General features: G+C 52.5%; 1 protein-coding gene and 1 long non-coding RNA gene across 2 annotated transcripts; one reads left to right on the top strand and one right to left on the bottom strand.

The window, feature by feature from the left end:
* The first annotated feature begins 7,652 nt into the window (after nt 1-7,652).
* On the top strand, nt 7,653-14,062 carry LOC124110252 (uncharacterized). Its single transcript, XR_006857230.1, has 2 exons — nt 7,653-7,926; nt 13,931-14,062. It is a non-coding gene; the product is annotated as an uncharacterized LOC124110252 (long non-coding RNA).
* Nucleotides 14,063-19,064: 5,002 nt separating this feature from the next.
* On the bottom strand, nt 19,065-24,558 carry Edn2 (endothelin 2). Its single transcript, XM_046469158.1, has 5 exons — nt 24,400-24,558; nt 23,931-24,087; nt 22,274-22,396; nt 21,301-21,399; nt 19,065-19,802 (listed from the first exon to the last, which is right to left on the bottom strand). Exons 1-5 carry the CDS (start codon nt 24,461-24,463, stop codon nt 19,709-19,711), a joined length of 537 nt encoding a protein of 178 aa, XP_046325114.1. The 5' UTR covers nt 24,464-24,558; the 3' UTR covers nt 19,065-19,708.
* Nucleotides 24,559-25,483: the final 925 nt, after the last annotated feature.

Genomic DNA, 25,483 nt, shown 5'->3' with positions numbered 1-25,483 from the left:
CCCAGGGACTCAGGAAGTGGAGGCAGGAGGATCATATGTTCAAACTTAGCCAGACACTGCCTCAATTAAAAAAAAGAACAAGTTCTGGAGGTGTAGCTTGTGGTAGAGCATGCCTGTGTTCTACCCCCAGTGCCAAAAAGGAGAAGGAGGAGGGAGAGGAGGAGGAGGAAGAAGTGGAGGAGGAGGAGGAAATAATGAGGGAAAGCCTAGAACCTCTTAGAGATTATTCAAGTGGTCACAGTCAGAATGCTGGTAGAAATATGGACAGTAAAGACCCTGCTGAGAAGGTCTCAGGTGGAAAGGAGGAGCGAGGCCTTGGAAACCAGAGGGAAGTCCATCACGTTATATGGCGGTCAAGACCTTTGTGCCTGAGAGTTTCATGCAAGGTGGAATTTAAGAGCGATGAACTAGAATATCTGGCAGAAGACATCTCTGAGCAAAATATTGAAGAAGCCACATATGGTTGTTTTTACTGCTTACAGTGAAATGGAAGAGGAAAGAGATTTATTTAAAGACAGAATTCGTAATTAAAAGAAAAGCAATGGGACTATTTGGAAAGTTCGCTGCTTGGCCATGCAAAGAGGGGGAAAGTGTTCCAGAGAGAGTGCCAGGGATATGGCCAAGTGACATTTTGCTAAAGAGATTGCTATGGGTAGAAGACAGACAGGTGTCTGTTTTCAAGAGAATGGAAGGAAGACCCCACAGGTATGCCAGTGATCTTCAAGGCCACCTCTACCATCACAGGCTCAGAGCTCCAGGTGGACAGCCTGGTTTGGGGGCCCAGGGCCAGGGTGCCCTCCACAGGCTCCCTGCCAGCTCCACCTTGGGACTCTGTTCTCTGCTCCAGAGGGCATGAGCATTAAGCATTAGCAGTGTCCCTGTGGTGCTAACCGTGCGGGTGTGCAGAGCTGCGGGGGCATGAAAGCTTCACCTGGACCTCTAAGGATGTGGCCGACTATCCGCAGGACCCCAGAGACCACCCCCCAGTGCAATGCCTGGTGGAGCTGTGGGAGGGACATCACCCTTGGGACCCCGGAAACAAGAATCTACCAGTGTGTGGCACTAGGTTCTGGGTGAACAGCAGGCCTGAGACACCAACCCATGAGAGCTGCTGCCTGCGCTAAGCCCAGCAAAACCCTAAGGGCAGCACCCCCACCCCAACCCAGCATGTCTAGGAAGAAGGACGTGGAGTCCAAGTTATTCTCAAGCCTTAAGACTTCACGTTATTTGCCCTACTGGGGTTTGGACTTATTTGGGACCAGTCACCTCTCTTTTCTTGCCCATTTCTCCCTTGGGGAAAAGGAATTTTTATCCCATGCCCGTTTACCACTCTATTCTGAAAGGATGGCTTGTTTTGATCTCACAGGCTCACAGCTGGTAGGAATTTGCTTCAGGATGAATCATGGCTGAGTCTCCCCATATCAGATGTAGAGGAGACGCTGGACTTTGAATTTTGAGGTTGATTCTGGAAGAAGTTGAGACTTTGGGGACTATTGGGATGGAAGGAATGCATTTTGTATGTGAGAAGGACATGTTTGTGGGGGGGATGAAGGATAGGATGCTAGTTTGGAATCTCCTCCAAACACAAGTTGCAATTTAATTGCCACTGTGATGGTACGGAAGGTGATTGGTTTGTGAAGGCTTCACCCTCAGGAATAATGCCATTAGTTGCCAGGGGAGTGTCTTTATTATAAAAATGAGCTCTCTCTGGCATATCCTTCCTTGTAACTTCTCTCCCCACACCCCCACCATCTATCTATCTATCTCTATCCCTCTCCTTGATGTCCTCTGCCATGTTATGAGGCAATAAGAATATCCTCACTAGATGTGGCTTTTAGACCTTGTACTTCCCAATTCCAGAACTGTAAGAAAGAAACTTCTTTTCTTTATAAATTATCCAGTTCGTGGCATTTTGTTATAGAAGAATGGACAAAGACAACACCAAAGCTTCCAATCCATAGACCCCACCCACCTTGGGATGGGGAAACATCTTTTATAAGAAACTCAAAGTTTAGATTAACTGAATATTTCTCACAAAGAAAATGAATTGCTCTCAATGAATATGCTATTTTTTCTCTTTTCCCACACATCTTAGTGTATAAATGATTAATCTGCAAATGATAGGGCTTCCAGGTGTTATTTTTTTTTAAATGGGCTCATGCTATGCATATTACTCTGTGGATTGCAGAATATACTTCATATAGTCTAGAAATATTTTGTGTTAGGGTTCTCTAGAGAAATAGAACAAACAGAATGTATGTATACTTTCATGAGGGAGTTATTGGATTGGCTCACACCATCAGAGGCTGGATAGTCCCACAATGGCTGTCTGGTGGCTGGAGAGACCAGTAAGTAGCTGCTCAGTCTAAGAAGCTGGAAATCTCAGAACAAGAGACACCAAGGAAGAAGCAGCCCCAGTCTAAGCCAAAGGCCTGGAAGCTCCCTGAAGAGTCTCTGGTGAAAGTCCATCTTGAAGGACCAAAGAAGCTGGAATCTGAGGTCCATCAGTGACAGCAGCAGCAAAGACACATGGCTCCAGAATTGAGCTTGTGGGCTTTCTCCTTTTGGTTCTACCTGGGCCCCCAGCCTATTAGCTGGTGCCTGCCATGCTCAGAGAGCATCTTGCCCCTTCCTACACTGACCCCTGCCAACCTTCTCTGGAAACACCCTCACACGCGCCCGCTGAGCTATGCTTGACCGATTTTTGAGACATCTCTCAATCCAGTCAAGTTGACAAACAAAATTAGCCATCCCATATTTCTATGGCAACTTCTTTCTGTGCTACCTCACTTTTAAAATACTCCATGCCCTATCATTTGTTTAACCAGATCCTTATTAGTGGACATTCTGGTTGTTTGTTGAATATAATCAAAGTAACATTGAATAAGGCCTATTGATGTTGGGGATGCAAAAAAAATGCAATATTTCTTCCTCTTTCTCCTAAATCTACTTCGCTCTGATCCTACATTTTGACAAGTGATAAAGTGATTAAAGACCTCAGAATCATTGGTCAGATAATGAATCCCATCCCCTCCCCCCACCTTCTAGAACATTCTGGGAATGAGGTGGAGGGCAGCCTGCCAAGACTCAGCCCTTATAGCGTGGGTAACATTTTGAACTCCTGAACATAAACAGCTGACAGTGCCAGCTCCGCCTTGCATTCCACAACTGCCACTGGTCCAAGAAGGGCACCAGGATGTGATCTTTGCTTCATCACAGGAGTTCAATGACAGTGGCCTTTAACAAGGAACTCCCTGCAATCTCTGTGATCTCTGGGATGTGAAGGTGCAGGAAGGGCTTGGCAGTGTTCTCACCTACTGTTTTAATCAAATCCTTCAGATTGCAAGTGACAGAAACTGACCAACATACACAGAATAGGCTTTGCATTTGTTCTTGTGAATGGGAAGCCTAAGGAACTTCAGGTATGGCTACATCTGGGTGTTTAAATGATACCATGAAGACTACCCCTCTCTCTATCTCTTAGCTATGTCTGCATCTTCTTAACTTTGTTTTTTCCCCTGGGCAGATATTTTTCTATTTTTGTTTGATGCAAGATAACCAACAGGTGCTACAATCTTATCCTTCTAGCTCACAATCTCAGTAGAGTTTCCAGAGAGCTCTAGCAAAGGCCTCAGGGGAGACTCCCATTGTCCTGACTTGGGTCATATGTTTATCCCTGAGGTAGTGACTGGGCCTGGGAGGTGGGTGCTCCAGCTGCCTGGATTGGCATGTTCTTTGAGGTCCTCCTGCCTGGTTATGTGGGCAGAGCAGGATTAATAGAGGAGATGTAGCCTGACAAGAAAAGGCTGGACAGGGCTGGGGCTGGGGCTCAGTGGTGGATCCCAGTGTGAGACACTGGGTTCCATCCTCTGTACCACATAAAAATAAATAAATAAGGGACTTGGGCTGTGGCTCAGTGGTAGAGTGCTCACTTAGCATGTCCTAGGCGCTGGGTTGGATCTCCAGCACCACATAAAAATAAATAAATAAAATAAAGGTATTGCATCCAACTACAACTAAAAATTTTTTAAAAAAATTAAAAATAAAATAAAGGTATTGTGTCTATCTACAACTAAAAATATTAAAAGAGAAAGAAAGAAAAAGCTGGACTGACACAGGTGTCCACTGTGCCTGACCCACCAGGTCCTGTCGGGGTCACTCTTCTGTCTGGAGAGAAGGTGCTTATTATTTGACTACAGAGGTGAATGTGGCTGGGCTCCAAACAGATAGCTATGCAGAGCAGTCAGCTCCTGCTCAGACCTGCCTTAAGTTCCCACTTCCCAATCTCCCGCAGGCCAAAACAGAGAGGGTGGAGGGAGTGGGGAGTGCATCCAGGCCCAGCTCCCGGGCCCAGCTTTCCCCGACCCCTAGCCCACATGGTTGGGCTCCATGGCTATGGCCGTTAGATACACCATTCTAACCTGCAAGATGGCCTCAGGGGAGAGGCGCCCTCTGAGATCACACACCAGTGGCCCTTCCCTGAACTTGAGGCCTTTTATTCAGGTCCAACCTTGAGGTCAGCCCTTCCCCTCCTCCACCTCCACCAGGTGATATAGCCTGGCCTCTGTGGGAGAGCATCTCCTGCCCTCTGGGAGGCCTGGCCTCTTGGTCCTTGCTTTCTGGTAGGGCTTTCTGTGCCAGGAGCCGGATAGGGGACAGTTGGGGGACCTGGGGCACCCTGAAAGGCAGTGTCCTGGGATAACTTTATGGACAGAGCCCAGCTTGGGTTTCTGGGTGGCTAACCTCATACATGAGGTGCTCTCTCCAGAGTCTCCAAGAAGCATCTTCCCATCAGACCTTTGTGTGGGGTCTACTGGCCCCACCTCAGTCTCAAATCCCTCCCCTTCCCCCTGTAGCCCAGGCTAGACAAGGTGCTTGGGGAATCCCTCAAGGCCTCAGTCCCTTCTAGAATGCCCTTGCCTGCCCGGCAATCAGTAAATCCCGCTCCCCTTGGGTAGCCACTTCATGACAGCCAGAAGCCTCTGGTGAGTAGCCATGAAGACACGCTGCTGCAGTGGCTCCTTCCAATGGCCAGCACTTAGCACTGTGCCCACAGTGTCCATGGCGCCAGCAAGGCTGCTCTGCCTCAGTGGCCAGTGGGTTCACACAAACCCCAGTGATGTACACACACGCCCTCAAAGGCCCTCCACTCATGGCTGACAGGAGTTGCCCTATAAAACACTCAGCTCCCTTGCTCCCTTGGGGTGTGATTTATGATCCCCCCACTGGGATTATGCTCCAGATGCCCAAGATGTCCATGTGCTTGCTAACAGGCTGGCCGCCTCCTTTTCCCTGTCTCACTTCCTCACTCCTCTCTGGGTTTTCCAGATCACTGCTGCTATGGACTGATTTGTGTCCTCCTAGATTCTTAGGTTGAAGTCCTAACCTGATTGTGTTTGGAGGTAATTACCTTTGCAGAGGTAATTAAGGGTAACTGAAGTCATCAAAGAGAGTCGTTGGAAGAAGAGGAAGAGACAGTAGAGATCTCTCTCAACGTGCACATGTGCGTGCGCATGCATGTACACACACACACACACACACATATAGAAGAGGCCACAGGAAGACACAGAGAGGAAGTGGCTGTGCACAAACTAGGAAGAGGCCTCCCCAGAAATGGAACCCTGCCTAACCTTGATCTTGCATTTCCAGCCTCCAGGACTGCAAGGAAATGTCTCTCTTGTTTAAGCCGCAGTCTGTGCTGTTTTGTTCTGGAAGCCTGGGCAGACTAATGTACTTGCCAAGCAAACCACTCATTCTTGACTATGTCTCAGGTCTGCTGCTAGTAAACCCCAGGGAGGACAGGAGCTCAGCTTTATTAGGCACCAGGGAAATGCGACCTCAAAGCACAGCACAGCACCACTTCATGCCCACTGGAATGGCCGGAAGGATATTTGACCAAACCAGGTGCTGGGGAGACTCTGGAGCTTCATATATAACTGGTGGAGGTATAAATTGGCAGAACACTTTGGAAACTATTTTTCAGTGACTTTAAGCTGTAGCCATGTAAACCCTGTGGCTCAGCAGCGTCACTCCTAGACTACCCTCAGCTAGAACGCCTGTGCATGTCACCCAAAAGGCACATGAGAATTGTTTAAAGCAGCCCTATTTCTTCTCCCTCTCTCTCTCTCTCTCCTCCTCCTCCTCCTCCTCCCCCTCCTCCTCCTCCCCCTCCTCCTCCTCCTCCTCCTCCTCTTCTTCCTCCTCCTTCTCCTCCTCCTCTTGCTCTGTACTGGGGATTGAATCCAAGGGTGCTTAATACCTGAACTACATCCCTAGATCTTTTTACTTTTTGAGACAGAGTCTTCCTCAATTGCTTAGGTCCTCTTTAAGTTGCTGAGGCTGACCTCAAACTTGGGATACTCCTGCCTCAGCCTCTGGAACCACTGGGATTACAGGTGGACATGGTCCACTGTGTCTGGCTCTCAGTGCTTTAAAAATTTTGCAATAGGATCTCACTAAATTACTAAGACTGCCTTGAACTTGCAACCCTCCTCCCTCAGCCTCCTGAGTCGTTGGGATTATAGGCATGAGCCACTGCACCTGGCTCAAAGCAGTACTATTTCTAATAATAGCTCCAAACTGGAAACAGTCCAACTCGAGTCAACAGAACAGACAAATAAATTGTGCTATATTCACACAATGGAATACTGTACAGCAATAAATGAATGAATTTGCATGAATCTCAAAAACACAATGTTGTGATAAACAAGCCAGACAGGAAAGAGTTCATGCTGCAAGATTTGATTTATATAGTTTGGAAGCCTAATATGCGGGGGGGCTGGGGTTATGGTTCAGTGAGGTGCTGGGTTCGATCCTCAGCACCACATACAAATAAAACAAACAAAATAAAGTTATAAAAAATTTATAAAAAAGAAAGTCTTATATGCACACAAAAGTGGACAAATCATCAGCTCGATGGATTTTCCCAAACTGAAATCATCATGCAGCTTTATGTACAGCAAGCAACTAAAGATGACCATGACCCTGGAACACCCCTCCTGCTGCCTTTTAGTCATTGCTCACACCCCTCCCCCAAAGCAAGCATTATTCTGACTTTTAACACTACAAATTAGTTTGTATCTATTAAAACTAGATAAATGGAACACAATGGTATATACTATTTGGTTCTGTGCTTTCAGTTTGTCAGATCATCTGTATGGTTTTGTGCAGTCATTGTTCAATTTATAGTCATTCCACAATTGCTGGGCTCTTGGCTAGTTTCCAGTTTGACTATGGTGCTACTATGAAGATTCTAGTACATATTTTTTTAAATGAACATATCCAGGCATTTCTTTTGGCCATACACCCAGATGAACCTATACAGATCCATCATTTGCCTCAGTTTCCCTTTTCTCCTTCTCCCTGTCACTCAGCCTTGCCCTTTCTGCTCTCGATCCTCTTTGGCCAGCCAAGGAGGTGTGTGATTACCCTCCAGGCTGAAGCCAGCAGGTCCCCCGTGGCCAGGCGTACCTGCTTATCCTAGGTGTTGTGAGTCTCTGAGAGCTTCTCCAGGGAGTAGGTCAGATTGTGCTTTGTCCCTTTAACCTCCTGGCTCAGGTCCCTGCATGCCTGAGGCCAAAGGTATCCAGAGCAGGGCTGATACTGCTGGCCCAGCCCCAGCTGAGAAAAAGGGCCAGTGGGTAAACCCCGAGGTCAGGGCCAGGCCAGGCAGGGAGAGGCTGGAATGTGCAGGCTCCTGGACCCAGGCCAGGCAGTGGCTGGGCTGAGGGTCCAGGGTTCCCTGGCAGGGGCTGGCCAGGCAATATTCTACCACCTGACCAAGGCCTGGCTTCCTTATGTCCTCTCTGAGCCTCGGTTGCCTCCTCTGTCAACGGAAAACAGAGTTGCTTTTCTGCCTCATTAAGGACTAAAGGAGAGGACAGAGGCTTGCCTGGAGCCAGGTGGCACTTTCCACCCATCTCACAGGTAAGGAAGCTGAGGCCCAGAGTCCTTAAGGGGCTTCTTCTGAACCCAAGTTGGCCGGCTCTCCCCACTTGGCTCTGCCCGCAGGCTGCCTGCTTTGGGGCTCACGTGGTGGGGTTTGAGGAGTGGAGGGAAGAAAGTCAGGCGACATCTTTGTCAGTACTTGAGTTTCCACCACCAAAACTTCCCCCGAGTAAAGGAATACCCTCTTCTGCAAGTGTGAAGGGACAAGGGACAAGGGACAAGATATCCGTGTCTGAGGCAGTGTGTGCCAGTGGCTGCCTGACAGGACTGGAACACACAGGCCCTCAAGGGCTCCATTCCCTTCCTCAACCCCACCCGGGCCCCCTGTGAGACCTAGAGAAGGACTGGGTTGCTTGACTCACGTCCGGGGCCTTCCACAGGCAGTTCTCTGCCCTCCTGGAAGGACCCAGGCCAGCTGAGTGCTGGGGATTTTTCAGGCAGTGTCCGCCCTGGACCTGCGGGGGCAGAGGTTGACGGAGAAGCACTTCTGGAGAAGGGAGGGAGGCATGGGTGTGGCCTCCTCCCAGAGACTGTGTGTTCACACCCTCACCCTCTCCTTTAGCACATGCTGCCCACCTGATGCTGTGCACAGCCTGGGGCTACAGCTGAACTGTGTCCCTCCTGCCAGGGCTCCTCAGGGTTGCCCCCCACCCCCACACCCCCACACCCCCCACACCTCCGCCCAGCCTCTTCTGATCCTCACCAAGGCCCATTCCCTCTGAGACAAAGGCCTCTTTGGAGAACAGTTTCCCGGGGTTCCAGGGCACACAAAGCCCCTCATAGCTGCAGCCCTTCCACCTTGGGTGGGGGCCTCTAGAAAGAGACTAGAACTAGGGCGGTGTGTGTGTTTGTGAGGTGGTTCCAGAAAACCACAAGGATGTGGGAAGCCAGACAGGTAAAGGAACCAATACAGGTGATCTAAAGGACAGGAGGTGGACCATGGGGCCGTGCCCATCCGGGATACAGTGTAGGCCAAGGCCCATGGGAGGTTGTCCCTCCCAAGGAGTGAGGAAGCTGGGGCCTTTGTCCACCAACTCAGACTAACCTAGCCATCACCTGGGGCTGCTCCTGAGAGCATGAACTCTGAACTCTGGCAATTCCAGAGCCCCTGGGGTTGAGTCTCAGATACCTACTAAGTGCTCCTCAAAGGAGAAATAGAGCCAGGGCCTAGAGATAGCCCTAGAGGCTGGCTGGTGCTAGAGTCTCAGCTTTGTAGAGGACTCTTCTTGAGGACGATCACTTTCTCTAAAATGGGATAAAAGTACTGCTTGCCTATAGTTGTGTGGTAAGGATCAAAAGTGATAAGGTTTAGCTGGAAGGGTGGCACATGCTTATAATCCCAGCGACTTCGGAGGCTGAGGCAGGAGGATCGAAAGTTTGAGGCCAGCCTGGGCAACTTAGCAAGGCCCTGTCTCAAAATAAAATATAATACAGGCTGAGGTTGTAACTCCATGGCAAAGCACCGGGGTTCAGTCCCCAGTGATGCCCCCCACCCTTGAAAAGAACGATAAGACTTAAATGATCCAGGTGGAGATTGATAAATGGTGCTTTCTCTTCCCTTCTCCGGGCAGGGCAAGGATCAAGCTGACTCACCTGGTCGGGAGGCACCCAACAACCTGCTGCTTGTATCAAACACTGTTGTTTACAAAGCCCTTCGCCTCCCTTCCCTACTCATTTTATCCCCAATTTTTAATACTTGATACTGATACAAGGCAGGCCAGGCCCAGTGGACTGTGGGGAGCCTGTTCTTGTTCCAAGGAGTACAAAGTCCACTTGGGAACACAGACAAACTTGTGGCCAGGCATGTGGGCTTTGATGGGTGATAGGAATTTTTAAAGGGCCAGGAGGCAGTGCAGGCGGAGGGAGAGATGCTTAGGAATTATTCCAGGGACAGGAGGAGCAGAAAAATGTGGGCAGGTACCAGGGCTTGCATTTGGAGCTTCCTAGGAATCGAAGCTCCAGACGTTTACTGACGAGGCGTGAGCGGCTGAGAGCAGGAACTTTGCCCTGCCCACGTTGCCATCGAAGCGGGGGCCACCTCCGTGAGGTTTCCAAGTCGGGCTTTGTCTGACCGCCCACCTGTGCCACAGGGAAAGGGAATGGGATTCCATGGCAGGCAGCCGGAAGCGGAAGCAGGGCTCTGGGCCCTGCTCCCCAACTCCCTTCCTGACCGCTCTGGGCCCCTACAGGGCTATCACCCCAGACCCTGCAAGCCGCTCCAGGAACCCCCTGCTCCTCGGCTTTCCCTTCATATTCCATCTGAATTTTGCATCTGCATGTTTGTTTTTAAAATAAATAAGGTTTATAATAACTGGTTAATTACTAAAATAATAATCCACATGTAAATAAAACAAGATGTTCAGAGCTTATCCAGTGACACCATCTCTCAGCGTAAGCGGTGGAGAGAGGGCCAAGCCAGGTGGGCTGGAGGAAATGTCACGTCTCACAGAGCCCGAGGTGGCACCTCTGGGGTGTCCCAGGCCTCACCTATGGAAGGCACACTCACGTGTATTCACACCTACAGACCATAGCAGTCCCGTACATCGCCAGCACCTCACCTGGCACCTCTAGATCCCCTGCATGTGCACACACCCCGTGCACACTCACATTCACTTCATGTGCATGTTCCTGCACACCCACACACCGTAACGTGTGCTCATGTCACTTACATACACCCGAACATGGATTTTCCCGCACAGCCCAAAGGAGTCTGGGCATCCTTAAATGGGCAGGTGTGCATGCACACACTCTACACAGTGGCGACGAGGCTAAGGTACACGCACTGGAGGCACTCACGGTCACACACATGGACGTCAACATCTGCATACAATACTGCAGGGACACACACATGTGGATCGTGAGTGGGCCCCCAGTGTGACATAGCCTGAATGCTTGTGGAGTAGACATGCAGAATGGTCCCCTTTGTGTGCACAGGAACACATTTTACACTCAGGTGTGCCCTCCTGGGCACACGTGCTCACAATTGAATGACCCGTGCACATGCACCGACTCCTGTTAAGCTGGTGGAACTCCAGTGTCCCACACTCACACACTGAGTCAAAGCATTGGGCAGGAGCCTCAGGTTCCTGGCCCTGAGGGGCAGGGTTGCCCTCCCTGTTCCTCCCCTAACCCCATCTTCCACCTCCCAGGAGACACCCTTCTCCCACCCCGGGTGGCTTGTGAGGAGCCTCCGAAGGGGTCTGTTCTGCACCTATTCCCTGGGAGGGATGCTGCAGACTGGCGGCCCAGAAGGGATGGCACTCTGTCCGGGTCCCCACAGCAAGGACTCAGCAGAGGCGAGACTAGGATCCTGCCTTCTGCACAAAGCCCATTTGGGCCACATGCTGAGAGGCAACCAGGACACCCACAGGTCCAGGGGGCTGAAGTCCCCCACCACACATGCTTTCAGATGAGCATGCCATTCCCCTAAGGTCCCCACTAAAAAGGGAGAGGTGGGGTCAGCTAAGGAAGATGGGATAGTCCTTCCTCCCTGCCCAAGCTCCCCAAGGCCAGGCCTAGGGGCAGGACTGAGAGGCTGAGGGTGAGGCCAACCTGGGTGGGCCGGACCTCCGTCCAAGGGCATCCCAGACACCAGTGCTAGAGGACACTACAGGGGCCCTGTGTACCGAGTGGGGAGGAAGCAGAACATGGGTGGTTTCCAAGTCCCCACCCTCTTCCACCAGAGGCCCAACAGGTTTCTCTCTCTCTCTTTCTGTGTTTCTCTCTCCTTTAAACAAGGCCTCACTGTGTTGCCCAGGCTGGCCTCAAACTCCTGAGCTCAGGTGATCCTCCTGCCTCAGCCTCCAGAGAACCTGAAACCACAAGCGGCCTTATCTCTTTTACGTGTCAGAAGCCATGTTGAGAAGTGCTTTCCTGATAGACCAGCAAATGAGAGATCAATACAACCAAGTACTGGAAGGGATTCCAGGAAATAGATACTCAGGCCCCGGGGCAGTGGGAGGAACCAATAGGAACCCCATTTTCAGGAGAATATTTAAAACGCGCTTGTCCTTTGAGCCAGTGGTTTCTAACAATCTGTCCTCTGTGGACAAAGATGTGTAACTATGGTGTTTACTGCAGAGCGTTTATAGGAACATTAAATGGGGGCCAACCAAAGAGCATCATGGGGGGATGGCTACATAAACAACCTTTGGTCCAGGCTGTGGACCACCCTGGAGCTATTAAAACAAAGACCAATAGTTGGATCTGTTGTGGGAGAAGAACGGATTACAGAAGTGTGAGATGGATCTTTCCCTTCACTTGTTGTTTTGTTCTGTGGTACTGGGGACGGAACCCAGGAACATGCTACCACTGAGCTCCATCTCCATCCATTTTTATTTTTTTTTGGCTTTGAAATAGGGTGTCACTAAGTTGCCTAGGCCGAAAGAAAGAAAAAAGAGAATGTTCCGGAATTACAGTGCTGATGATTGTATAACTGCAAATATACTGAAAACCTCCCAATTATGCGCTTAAAAAAAAGTGAATTTTAGTGTGTGAATTATATTTCAATACAAATACATAGCAAAAAAATCAATCCAGAATGAATATAAAAATTTATATACAACCACACAGTGCTATTTTAATTAAGTAACTAGTTCATTCTTTTGCAGTGTTAATTTCTTGTTGGAGTAGGAAGGAAAAAAAAATCCTTTCCTCTGCCTTCTTAGTTCTGTCACCTGGGCCTGCAAATTAAACTGACAAAAGCCAATTAATGGGAGAAGAAGCACACGAATTTTATTTGATGTTATTACTATTTTAATTTTTACAGGCAGGAAGGCCTTCATAGAAAAGACCCGAAGATGACAGTTAGGCTCATATATCATTTTAACAAAGGAGAATAAATGTATGGAGAAGTGACAAGAGAAAGGAAAAAGGGGTCTCAGGCTTCTAGGGGTGACAGTGTGTGGGAAGGTAAATGTATGGGGGAATTAGTAGAGGGTAAGTTTATTTCTGTGAGATTTGCTTATGCGGAGCTGTCTGGGTGCTGGCTTCTGTCTGGGTGCTAATGGTTGCTCTCTTCCTGGCTCAGGAGACAGGAGGGGAAGTACCTTCACAGAGGGAAATTTATGTCCTACATTTAGGCAGGTAGGCGGGGCGGGGGTGGAGAGCTTGCTCTGCATGTGCTGCTTCTCAACTGCTGTTGTTAGCCCAGAACAATCCTGATACAAAAGGGGCATATTTTGGGGTGGCAATTTCTGATCCCCTTTGGTGGGAAATGGGATAAGTCTGAATATGCACCTAGGGGATAATGAAAGCATTATGGGAAGCTTTATAAGGACATATTTATGTAGCCATGAATAAAATATTGTTTGGAAAACAATTTTTTTTTTTTAATTTAATGAAGGACTCAGGGCAGTGTCTCACGTAGGAGACTTTTCGGGACGTCTGTTCATGAACTCCAGAACAACTCTGTAAGGTCAGGCCTCTCATCCTTGTATGGCAGATGAGGAAAGTGAGGCTCCTCAGGGGACCTGACCTGGCCGTGCTGCCCCCTTTCTGGGCCGCCGTCTGGTAAGGGCAGAGTTCTGCTGTCAGGCCAGTGTGACCGCCATTCCTGGTTTTGTCACCTCCTAGTTGCGAGGTTTTTCTCCAGGCCACACCTTACTGAGCTGCTGTTGGCTGTCCCACCCATAAGGCAGGGGGTGGGGTGGGGTGGTAATAGGTTAGGCAGATGCTCTGAGCATGTGCAACCAGCATGAGCCTCAGCACACAGGGCCAGCACACAGGGCCAGCACTGTTCTGGAAGAGGCCCAGGTGGCAGAATTGGGTCCATATGGGTGGACACCCTGAGAGTGCTATGGTTTAGATAAACCTCCCCCAGAGGACCTTGTTCCCCAGCCCCTTAGCACTCTTAGAAGGTGGTGGAACCTTTAGGATGTGGGGCCTAGTGCAAGGACGTTATCTCACTTGGGGTCTGCCCTCAAAGGGGATTGTGGGGCCCCAGACCCTCCTCTTTCCTCTTTTTTTGCTTCTTGGCCTCCAGGAGGTGAGCAACGTATTCTGCCATGTGCTCCCCTATGATGTGCTGCCTAGCCACAAGCCCAAGAACAACGGCGTCAACTAACTTGTCGGAAACCTCTGAAACTATGAGTCAAAATAAACCTTTCTTCTTTAAGTTGATTATTCTCAGATATTTTGTTACAGTAATAGAAAGCTAATATGGACAGAATCGCTTCCTGCAGCCTACCTGTCCTTAAGTGGTGAGCTACACATCTCTTTGAATGACCTGCAGGGCCAGGAGAGGGACAGAATCCTCTGGAGGAGGCAATTTAAGCCAAGACCAGGAATGTGGCCTTTATCCCTAGCAGTCTTTACTCCTTTTACTGTCTCCTGATCCCCTTTTAGTATGTCCTTGGAAAGGTATCCCACCTCTATGGACCTGATTTCCATTGCTGAGCCTTCCCAGGATGGTGGTTATGAGGAATACTCTGGGCACCCAGACTGCCTGGGTCCAATCCCAGCTTCCCTGCTTTTGCTTGCTGATTGCATGATTCTGACCCTCATTTTTCCCCTCTGCAAAATGGGGATAGTAACAGTACTCATCTCACTGCCCTTGTAAGGATCCGATGAGCAGTGAGGAAGGCGCACTCATGGGTACCAAGTGTGCCGCGGGGTCTCAAGGGCTGTGGGCTATCACTGCTACCATGGCTCTTTATTGGCCGGAAAGGGGACGGAGGACCTGTGTGATCCTGGATACCAGGGGCTGGCCCCCTAGTCCCTGTTCCCCAACCTGTGGCCTGCAGTCCGCCTGGCTGCCTGCAGCACCCAGTGATCGACAGCCTGGCCCGGTGGCGCCCTGGCAGGCCTGCCCTGGCAGCTGCTCACACAAGGCGAGGCCCTGGGAGCTTCAGAGAATTAATTAGGCTGCATTCCTCTTCCAGGGCTCCTGGCGGGCCCGCACACGGCCCCCTTCTGAGCTGCTGAGGGCTCTTGGCTGGGATCCCTGGCAGGCCAAGGCGAGCCCCACACTCTGCCCTCCCTGGAGAGGAGGGGCCGGGCGAGCAGAAAGCACGGCCAGGGAAGGGCCAATGGAAAGGCAGCAGCTGGAGGCACTCCGGTCCTGGCCTCCCCTGCTTGGTAACCTTCGCTAGCTCCCCATCACTCAAGATCAAAGTCCTGGCATCGGAGGCTGCTCCCAGCCTGGCCCCTGCTGCTCAGGCTGGCTGCCTCTCTCTGGACTCTTCCGGGGTCTGGCCGACGTGCCTGGCACCACTTCCCCAGCTGTGATGCCCTGTCCCCCTCCCAGCATGTGGTAGCCCTGCCCGTCCTTCAGCTGCCTTGCCACCAGCTTCAAGGACAACTCAAGGCATTTTCTACCCCTGTCCCTTTCATTTGTTCCTGCCTGCCATCCCTGCCCACCCGGGAGACCTCAAGGGCAGCAGCATGGCGTCCACAAGTGTGAAGCACTAACGGCAGGCGATTCCGGTCTCCCCTGGGAGACTGACTCCAAGGCTGTGGAGGGGTGGCAGTTACTGTAGGTGACCCTTGCCTGGAGCGCCAGCCCCTCATGCCGGTGCCAGGGCTTGGTGTGGTGCTCAGGAGTGTACCATCTGTCCCTGCCTGACTCTCCCACCTTTCCCAGGCCCCCTCACTCAACTGAGTGTCTTAAAACTTGGTTCACATGTCACCTTCTCCAGAAAGCCACTTGGAGTCCCCTTCCCCAGGGAGTCCATCTTAGTGTAGTGGTTCCCTGTTGGAGAGGTGGGAGAACTTACCTGGAGTCTAAAGCTCCACTGAGCCACACACTAGCTGTGTGGTTTTGAGCGAGTGACAGAACCTCTCTGTGTCTTGGTTATCTTTTCTATCACCTTTTTGTTTGCTTGTTTTGAGAAAGGGTCTGTGTGGCCTGGGCGGGTCCCCAGCTCCTGAGCTCAAGGGATCCTACTGCTTCAGCCTCCTGAGCAGCTAGGACTATGGGTGCCCACCCTGACTTCCCAATGCCAGAGCTCTGTGAATGAGGTTGCACGAGGAACCAGGAGTTAATATGGGAGAGCGACGCTAAGCCCATAATAAATGGGAGCTCCTATTTTTAATCTTAATATCCACCAGTGTTTTGTTTTGTTTTTTTTTTTTTGAATGGCCCTTCTCTGGGCCTGTGATGCAGGGGCTGTGTCTGTCTTGCTCACAGAGTCTCCCCAGAGGCAATTATTTATCTCTGTTGAATGAATGGATGGCCACGGTCCAGGAATTTATTGCCTTGATAGCAAATGACTTATCTGAACTGACCCTGGACTCTATTTTCAGAGAGAGAAAAAGAGAAAGAGAGAGAGAGAAGGGGAGATGAAGAATTCTCTGGGGCTCTTTCCCGATGAAGGGAGGCAGAGGCAGCCTGAGGCTCGGCCTCGGCCTCTCGGGGTCTGGATAGGCGTCTTCTCCTGCAATGTAACCCGGATAAATCGGAGTCATCCCGCGCCCCTTCTCTGTTATCTCTGCCTGGGGCTCTATTTGAAGGAACACGATTTTGACTCAGAAAACCTTGGAAAAAAAAAAAAACTCGCTAGGTATTTACTGAAAACGCGGAGACGTTTTCAGTAAATATCTAGCGGGAGAAATTTTTTCCTCCCAGTACTGGGGATTGAACCCCGGGGGCGCTTTACCATGGAGTGACACTCCCAGCTCTTTATTTTTGATTTGAGATAGGGTCTCCCTAAGTTGTCCAGTCTGGCCTCACACTTGCAATCCCCCTGCCTCGGGCTCCTGAGTAGAGGGATTATAGGCTTGAAACACTGCACCCACCTAAAAGGGGAGAGATTTTTGTTCCACAAAATGCAAACTTCCTAAAATGGAGACTCCACCCTTACCAGAGCTGCCTTTGACCTGGCAGCTGCTTCTCACATTTTTCCATTTCCCCCAGACTGTAACCCCACTGTTCCCCACGTCGGGGTCCCGGCTACCTAGCGTGTGATCTAGAAGCAGGCACAGACTTTCGGCACGCGTGATCCCTGGCTCTGCAAAGTTCTTGTCCTGTGGAGAGAGGCGGGGCAAGACAGATGCTGAAGTACAGGGCCCCAGCCAAAGGCCCCACTTCCAGGGACCAAGGATCTGACGGGCTGAGCGTCATCCCAGCCTGTCCCTGCCTCCTGCCTCCCCTCTTCCCTCTAATCATCTCCACTGCTCAGTCATTTTGGGTCACTGATCTCTGAACCCTGAACAGGGCCCTGGGGCTGGTGCCAAGGGCAGTGAGCTCCTGCCTCCCCAGGCCTCCAGCATACCTTCAACCAGGGCTCCCCACGCCTCTGCTGAGCCCCAAACGGCTGGCGAGTTCTGGCCGATAGCTGTGCTTTCAGGATCATTTTGATGGGATGCTAGAAAGTGAGGGTCCCCTGGCCTTAGGCTCATGGCCATGTGAGAGGGGCTCTGACCCTGGGTTGCAGTGGGCAGTAAGAGGCTGACCCCGCCCCCTCCCACCAGGCCTCTCCAGCCAGGAGGCACCGCCAACCTGCCAGGGGTGGGTGTCTTTGCTTTCCTGCCACCTGTCACCTCCGTCAGTCTCAGCCGTGACCAGCCCTCTGAGGGCAAATTTCCAAAGCCCAGTTCTGAACCATTCTCCCGATTTCATGTCTCCCACAGCCCACAGGAGAAAATCCAGCTCCTTCACTTGAACTTCAAGACTCCTGTGGCTTCATCTTTGCTGTTCTCCCCTTGCCTGATGCAGCCATCTGTGGCCTGGCAGAGGGACCTCCCCGATAGGTCCCTGCTCACTGTCCCTCTTCCCCTTCCTGTAATCCCTCCCCTTCCCCTGTGAGTCCTGCTCAGGTTTTGAAGTGACAGGTGTGTCCCTTTGTGCAGAATCCTTTCTCTGCCCCCTGCCCCCATCTCCACTCTAGCCAGCCCCAGTCTCCCCCTCTCCGCAGGTCCTCTGGCTCAGTCCCCGTCCCACATGTTACATAATCACATTGGCAGCCTGACAAGCAGCCTCTGCTCCTCGGGCCCTGGGCTCAGCCTGGCCCCGCAGTTTGCCTGTCTGGTGATTGTACCAGCCTTGTGAGTTGAGGACTATTGCTTCCCATCTTCCGAGTTAGAAAAAATAGCTAAGGCGCAGAAAGAGCTTCGTTCAAGGTCGCACTGGTGATCCATGAATTCAATCAATAAATATTTATTATGCACATGTATAATATAGACTCTGATGCAGAAAACCAGGGCTCTCATCCTGATGCCCCTTATTTACTTGCTGTGTGACTCAAGGAAAGTCCCTTGCCTTCTCTTATATCATTTTCCTCATCTGTAAAAAGGAGAATAATGAAAGTACTTGCATCACAGGATTGTTGTGAGGATAGAACGTGTTAATCTGGATAAAGTAGTAGTAGCTCAATACGCATCAGCATGTTATTCTTCCACGAGGAGATCAGGATTCGTTTTCTGGATAAGGCAGTGTTAGAGAAATATATAAATAATTATTGCTTAGTCCATTAATTTGTCCCCAGAGTAGGCTCAGGTCACAGGCTGTCACTCGCAGTATAGGTGAGCCTCAGGAAAAGGGCATGGCTTGCTTGAGAGTCTGTAGAGATGGAGGCCGTGGGTCTAGCAGCTGCCAGCAGGAGGGCTCTGGCTGCAGGCTGTCTCTGGGATCCGGGTGGGCTGCTTCTTGGGCTGTAGCAGGACTGGTGAGCCCAATGCTAGAGCCTGAGGCTTCTTCAGTCAGACAACATCAAACTCTAGCAGGGCCCTGCCAAGGCCCAAGGCAAAGGGCACAGCCAGGGCCAGGCTACGGTTCCACCACGGCGCCCATCACTGACCACCAGGGCTGTGCACAGCCACCTGGCTCCATCCCTCACAGGACAGATTGGCTCTGGGCCTTGTGGTCACCCTGGCAAGACAGGGCAGCTGGAGCAGAAGCCGGTCTCCATACCCTCAAAGTCTTGGCATCTTCTAAACATGCTCTTGGAGGAAGTCCTGGCCATTGGTTTCTGTTCTGGTGGGAATGTAGGTCCCAGGTTCCTGATCACAGCGGCAAATGGCTGTGTCGGTACATGATAGATCTGAGAGGGCAGACTAGCAGCCAGAGAAGGGCCAGGATCTGGTGCTCCCTTTCTCTGCTCCTGGGTCCCCTGACTTCCAAGTAGCCCCTTCCTAAGAGAAGCCTTCCACCTCGGCTCAGCCAAAACAAAATATCAGAATATCATTTCATTGTTTATTACAAACACAAGTTCTCGGGTAAATAATTGAGGATCTAAAAAAAATACATTAAAATAAATAACTGGGATTCTCAAAGTCCTTAGAGTAAATAAGTTATATACAGAGGGATGAAGCAGAACAGGCTCTCACCAGCAGTGTCCCAAGGGCATGAGGGGGACCCGGCCTCTGGGAAGGGGGAGCCAGAGAGGACAGATGGGGCTGGTCAGGATTCCAGCTCCTGGGGGGACCCACGCAGCCTCCACGACTGCCTTAGGTGTGAGCCTGCCACACTGCAAGGTCCCTCCTGGATTGTAGCCCAGCAAACAGGAAGTTCCTCGGGACACGACCTCCAGGTTCACTCGGCCTCCCTCAGTCACTTTCAGCAGGCCTGGGGGCCAGCAGCCATCGCCAGCAGACTGCCCTGCCATCTGGGGGCCGAGGGCTGTGCAGCATGAGGGCACCAGGCTGTCCTGAGGAAGCCTCCCGCACATGTGGGGAGGCCAGCACCTATGCCAGCCCCAGCAAATGGGTCCAGCTGGCTGGGGCCAAGGCCCTGGCCCAGGAAACAGGTGGAGGGTCTCCATGAGCTGCCCTCTCCTCCCGTGTCCACATGGGCTTTCTTCTCAACATTTCCCAGCCTACAGTGCTATCTCTTCCTCCACCTGGAGTGGGCCAGCTTGGGCTCCCTTGTTGCCTCCCGCTGTCGCCTGGCAGAGCGGATCTTGGCAGCAGAGATGTCCCTGGAAATCAAGAAGGATCAACTTAGCATCTCAGGGGACACGGACTGTCTCAGGAAGCAGGGGCAATGGAGGATGAGAGCCCTTGCCCAGATCCTGGGTGATGGCTGCCTTGGGCTCAGAGGGTGACCAAAGCCCAAAAGCAAGGCCTACACATTAAGACAGGTCACACAGGGGCCTAGAAGCTTCTTTGCTGATGGGGGTCTTTGATAAAGTTGGTGTTCAATGCTGTCAGAATGACCAGCCGGCCAGGAGTAGCCCTGGAATTTCCCACAATCTGCCCTCCCTCTTCCACACCTTGCTCACTGTCTATCTTCCTCTTCCAAACTGCACAAATTCTACCCATTCTTCACGGTCCTGTTCGAGATGGTCCAGACCAGACAAATATGGCTTCAGTCGCCCTTTGAACCTGGCTGAGACCCTGGCAATGTTGAAGCATCCACTTCTTGGCCCAGTGAGTCTCAGCCTGGGCGTTGGAGGCTGGCCTCAAGGTATGGGAATGTGGGCGAGGGCCACAACCTGTCTGAGACCCTTTCTCAGCCTATGGATAAAAACAGGCCTGAACTGCCCTGAGGATGGGTGCTTCATGGGCACAGCAAGCTCTCTGCACACTGTGAAGTGCTGTGGACTTGCAAAGTCTTATTCTAATTTTTTTTTCATCTTTAGACAGCGTGGGGGCCAGTGCCTGCTCTTGCCCACCCCACCATCCTGCCTTTTCTCTTATTTGTCTTCCTCTTCCCCTCATAGGATGGGAATCCCTGTGGGGCTATGCTGGACCCCAGCACTGTTCAGCCCTCAGGAGCCCTAAGTGGCAGAGACAGGAAGTGGTGAAGACCTGCAGAGTTCCCCTGGGCTCAACTTCATGCACCCAGCCCTACAACAATCCTGTGGAATGGATGGCCATTTCCCTGGTTTCAAAACTAAGGATCTGAAACACAGAGAAGTGGTGGGCCAAGCCTGAGGTCACAATGTGTTTGTGGTAGGGTTGGGGTTCAAATCAGGGGGTCCCTGTTCTAGCAGTTGCTCCGGTCACTCTGATGCACGGGCAGGAGTGAGGTTTCTGTTCTTAAGGCAGACTGGTGAACAAATACTCATAAGCACCTTCTGCACAAAGCCTGGAGCTGAGCCACAGTAGGCCAGAGGGGAAGAGGTGCAGACTGGACAGGGAAGAGACAGCAGGCCGGGCAGTGGGCCCCCTCCAAGTCTTAGGTTGTGGGAGATGATTGATGGAGATAGCCTGAATGGACAAACTATGATCCTTCCCAGTCATGAGCCCTTAAACCCTCTAAAACACTGCAAGTAAGGCCCAGGGGTAACAAAAAACAGTGGTTGAGCGTGTAAACTCTGGAGTCAGCCAGATGCCACTGTGTGACTTTGGGCAAGTGGCTTTCCCTCTCTGAGTCTCTGTTCTCTTGGCCGGACAATGAACACTTACGCCTCATGTGGAGAAGGGAGATGGGAAAGGCCTCCAGGGCATGTTCGACTAGGGCGATGCGCTTACCTTAGTCTCTGGAGGAGCTCTCCTTCCTTGGCCCATGTCTTTCTAGTCTGGAACACATCTGCAGGGGACTGGCTGCTTAGGACTGACCTGGCTTCAGCCCTGAATAGAGAGCAATAAGGCCCCAGTGAGGGGCTATCCAGGGCCCCAAAGCCACCTGGCTGCAGGCCCAGCCCAGCCCCCACCCCACCCGCCCTCAGGAGCAGATCCATTTCCACTCTGTGCACCTGGCATCCTGCCTTTCCCAGGCAGGGTGGGGACTGAGGAAAACCGAGCTACCGGGAACATATTCTTGGTCTCAAAAAAGAGGCAGCTGTGTGGCTGCTCTTCCCAGAATCTGGCCACCTGCAGCTTTAGGGGAAACTGAGGCAGCTTGAGGAAACTCCGCCCCAGCTTGAGCCTCAGAGGAGGACTTTCTTGTAAACCATCCTGGGAACCGGAGCTTGGGATTTTGAAAGTCAGTTCCTGCTGTCCCACATGGTCTAAGTAAGGGAACAAAATCTCCCAGTCCTTTTACAGATGAGAAAACTGAGGCCGGGGACAATCAGAAGCCTTGGAAAACCCCCCTTTTAAGCCCAGCAACTCTGTGACACTGGGATGTGTCTTGGCTTCTCGACTCCAGATGCTATTTTTCCTCTGAGGAAGCTCTGAAGGCCTCTAGGACTCAGGCTGGCCTCTAAGGCCCAGGGGAGCTTGATCCCTTGTAGGCCTGACACAGTCCTGACCTCTCTTTGGGCCTGAGCTCCCTCAGCCATCACTGGGGAGCATTCCTTCTGCCCAGGCAGGAATGAGGACCTGAGTGTTCTCAGAAGCCCCCAGAGCTGCACTCTGCCTGCAGGAAGGGGCATTGCCCATGCACCCAGGGCCACTTGCTTGACCCCTGCTAGCCCCTCTGCTGGCCTCCTGGACACTCTGCTCCCAGGGCAGGTCCAGGCCAGCAGCCATCCCTACCTCTGCAGGCCCGGTGCCCACCTACCAGGGTGTCTGATGGCAGAAGGTGGCACAGGCAGAGTCCTTGGTGCTGGAGCACTCACAGCGCTTTGGCAGGGAGCGGCGCCGGCGCCTTGGCGGGTTTCCCAGGCCGTAAGGAGCTGTCTGTCTGTGGGCGGGCAGCCAACAAGGTAATGGTGTGGGGCAGGGAGAGAGAGAGAGAGAGAGAGAGAGAGAGAGAGAGAGAGAGAGAGAGAGAGGGAGAGAGGATTAGATAAACCACAGCCATTGGTGAGCTGCAACTGTCCACACTGCACACTGGAACCGTCAATCTTGCCACCAGAATGGCAATGAGAAGTGACCATCCCCTGACCTCAAGAAGGCCCACCACTAAAGTCACAGGCTCCTCTACAAGTGCTAGGTAGCCCTGGACAAGACCCGTCCCTTCTCTGGGCATCTGGGCCCTGGCTCAGCTGGGCTCAGTGAGGGCTCCCAGCACAGGGAGGAAGTGGCTGGAGTCTAGGGTCCCCCGGTAAAGGCAGGAACTGGGGAGTCCTCCCAGCCCTTCTCCCTTCCCAGACAGGAACTCCAGCCAATGGAGTCAGGTCCCCTGTGCAAAAAGGCTCCAGCTAGTCCTGAAGGAAAGGAGGAGCCTCCATTTCATAGACATAAACACGCAGGCTGCAGGCTCGGGCTAAGCTGCTCCCACCCAGCACCACTTGCTGGGAGGAGTGACAAATACGCTTTAGAGCTTTAACTTACAGCAAGGTGTGTGTGTGTGTGTGTGTGTGTGTGTGTGTTCAGGTGGGGCTGACTGCAGATTCAACCTGACTGGGGTGGTCGGGGCAGGGCAGGGGCCCCAAGTCTGGTCAGACCAGCACCTTTGGGTGACAGCTAATTTTAGCTGGTGGTTAGAGCTGTAATGACTCCAGGTGGACCCAGCGCGAAGGGCCTGGCAGGGTTCCCGCCCTGAGCAAGTGTTTGGATGCGGATTAGCTCCACACACACTTACGTGCTGGGCCTCTCTTGCCTTATGCAATTTGGGGCAGAAAAAAAAAAAAACACAAACACACACAGAAACTTCAACTTGAGGTATGCAGTGGCCTGGGGGCAGTGCGGGCGCAGGCAGAGCAGGCAGAACAGACAGCACCCAGCTCCCACTGCGGCTCAGCCAGGGAACAGAGGGCAGGTTGCTCATCTGTCATTTGGGGACAACAATAGTGCCTCATGGGGTGGCCAGGGGACCCATGAGATGAAACTGCACATGCGGTGCTTGGCATAGGGCCTGGCACAATCAAAACATGGGTCACTAATTGTATTCTTTGCAGAGGCAACTTGATTGAGTAGATATGTGCTCTGGTATCCACAGACTAGGGATGGGGTCTATCACCAACTCCTTCCTGTGTGATCTTGGGGAAGTCACCTAACTTCTCTGAGGCTCACTATTCTGATCTGGAAAATGGAGCCAACAGTTTCTTACCAGGCGGTTGTGAATATTCACAGGAGACAGCCCTCTACCTGTCTCTGGAGACTCCCACATGGGAGATGAAACAATAACTGGTCGTACTGACATTAGCCCAATGCCTCTATCTGGAGGCCCCGGGGAGAGCTGGACTGTGTCAAATGTCCCCCGGCATGCCGGTATCCTTGCCCTGCCCCCCTGCCCCTTGGTAGCCCCCACCTGGATCTCCATGGATACTCACCCGGGAGTGTTCACCCAGATGATGTCCAGGTGGCAGAAGTAGACGCACTCCTTGTCAAGCCAGGAGCTGCAGGAGCAGCGGCGGAACCGCAGGTGGGCGCCTTGGGCATGGGGCGAGAGCGCGGGCTGCTCCTGAGTGGCAGCAGCCTGGCCCTTCCCTGAACGCACAGGAGGGAGAGAGAGGCGGAGAGGTGGTCAGGGCGCTGGCACGGCCTGGGATAGGGGGACCCGCCAGGCTCCTCCTCTTGCACAATTGAGGAAGTTGGCACTCTGACTGCTCGGGAGCTCCTGGCCAGCCCGGGGAAGCCCCAGCAGCTGCCCCACGCCTGCAGCGCTCTGCACCTGCAGAGCACCCCACCACAGCTCCCGCCTGCATGCCCCCCCGTTGGCCTGGGGGTACAGCAGCTCTGGGAGAGACGCGGACGGGCAGGCCCGGGGCTGCAGCAGCAGGCGAGGCCAGGGAGGCTCACCTTCGTGCAGGGCCACAAGCAGGGCTAGAGCAACGGAGCACCAGGTGGTGGGCACAGAGGCCATAGCAGCGGTACAGTGCACAGGCTGGGCTGCACCGGAGCGGGAACGTCTGTTGCCAGAGTCCTGCTGCTAAGCCGAGCTGGTAGCTCATTGCCTTGGTGCCCTGGTTGCCTCTTATAATACCAGGCACAGCGCCCCGCCCCTGCTGTCCAGCCCCGCCTCACCTTGGGCTGAGAGCCAGGGACGCGCCTCCTCCCCCGGGTGCCTGGCCCGCCCTAGCCTCAGTGGCGTGGGGGGAGGGAGGTGGAAGGTTCTGCTCCCGTAGCACCTCTGGGCCTAGGGCTCTCCTGCAGCCCCCAAGGGCCCCTTCAGTCCTACTGGGCCTCCTCAAGTCACCCTCAAAGTGACCCACGCTCCTTCCCCACCCTCCTGTGGGCCTCCACAGCCCTTGCCCTGAGCTCAGAGTTTGGGGGGACAGTTCTGTGAGCAGAGGAGACACTGCATCTTTCCCGCCGTCCACTGCCAACCAGGATGAGGATGCCCTTCTCCTGTGTGGGATGTGAAAGGCCCAGTCAAGGCCAAGTGGCCTTGGGCGAGTCAGAGCCCCCCTCTGGGGCTGCTTCCATCAGTGAAGGACACAGCTTACCCCTGACCTCTGACCAGCTTGAGGCTGCCTCATCCCCACCTCACCCAGGAAGTGCCCCTGCCCCCTACGCCCCCAATTCCTCAGTGCCTCCAGCAGAAGCTCTTCAGCCACGCAGCTGTGGCCACGGATATTCCTCCAGTGTCTCAGCTTCCTTATTTGCAAAATAGGGGGTTTCTTAACCTGTTTGCCTTAGAGTCTCCCTTGAGACAAAGAAGGTGACTCCAGGGTCCTTTCTAGGACCATGTCCCTGTGGGCGCACACACAAGCGTGCTGAGTGCTGTCCCTTCTTGGACATTACTGGATGCTAAGCTCACCTCGGGGACTACTTTATGCAAAAGAAAAGTGTGTGTGGGGGAGACAAGGTAGGGGAGAGGGCTCCCTAGGGATTGGCATTCTGCTCCCCATCTCTCTGCTGGCCCAGACCTTCACTGGAGACA

Source organism: Marmota monax, unplaced genomic scaffold (assembly GCF_021218885.2).
Source record: "Marmota monax isolate L192 unplaced genomic scaffold, Marmota_monax_Labrador192_F-V1.1 WCK01_AAM20220418_F8-fsc00008, whole genome shotgun sequence".
In the NCBI taxonomy this organism is placed as follows: Eukaryota; Metazoa; Chordata; class Mammalia; order Rodentia; family Sciuridae; genus Marmota; species Marmota monax.
The sequence above is the reverse complement of the archived record's forward strand: the minus strand, read 5'-3'. Positions and strand labels throughout refer to the sequence as shown.

Excerpts from the sequence above, each read along its gene's own strand:
- Edn2 (XM_046469158.1), bottom strand. The coding sequence starts at position 24,463 with ATGGCCTCTGTGCCCACCACCTGGTGCTCCGTTGCTCTAGCCCTGCTT. Across the intron at positions 24,088-24,399 it reads GCTTGTGGCCCTGCACGAAG|GGAAGGGCCAGGCTGCTGCC; the intron begins GTGAGCCTCCCT and ends CTGTGCGTTCAG. Across the intron at positions 22,397-23,930 it reads ATCTGGGTGAACACTCCCGG|ACAGACAGCTCCTTACGGCC; the intron begins GTGAGTATCCAT and ends GCCCGCCCACAG.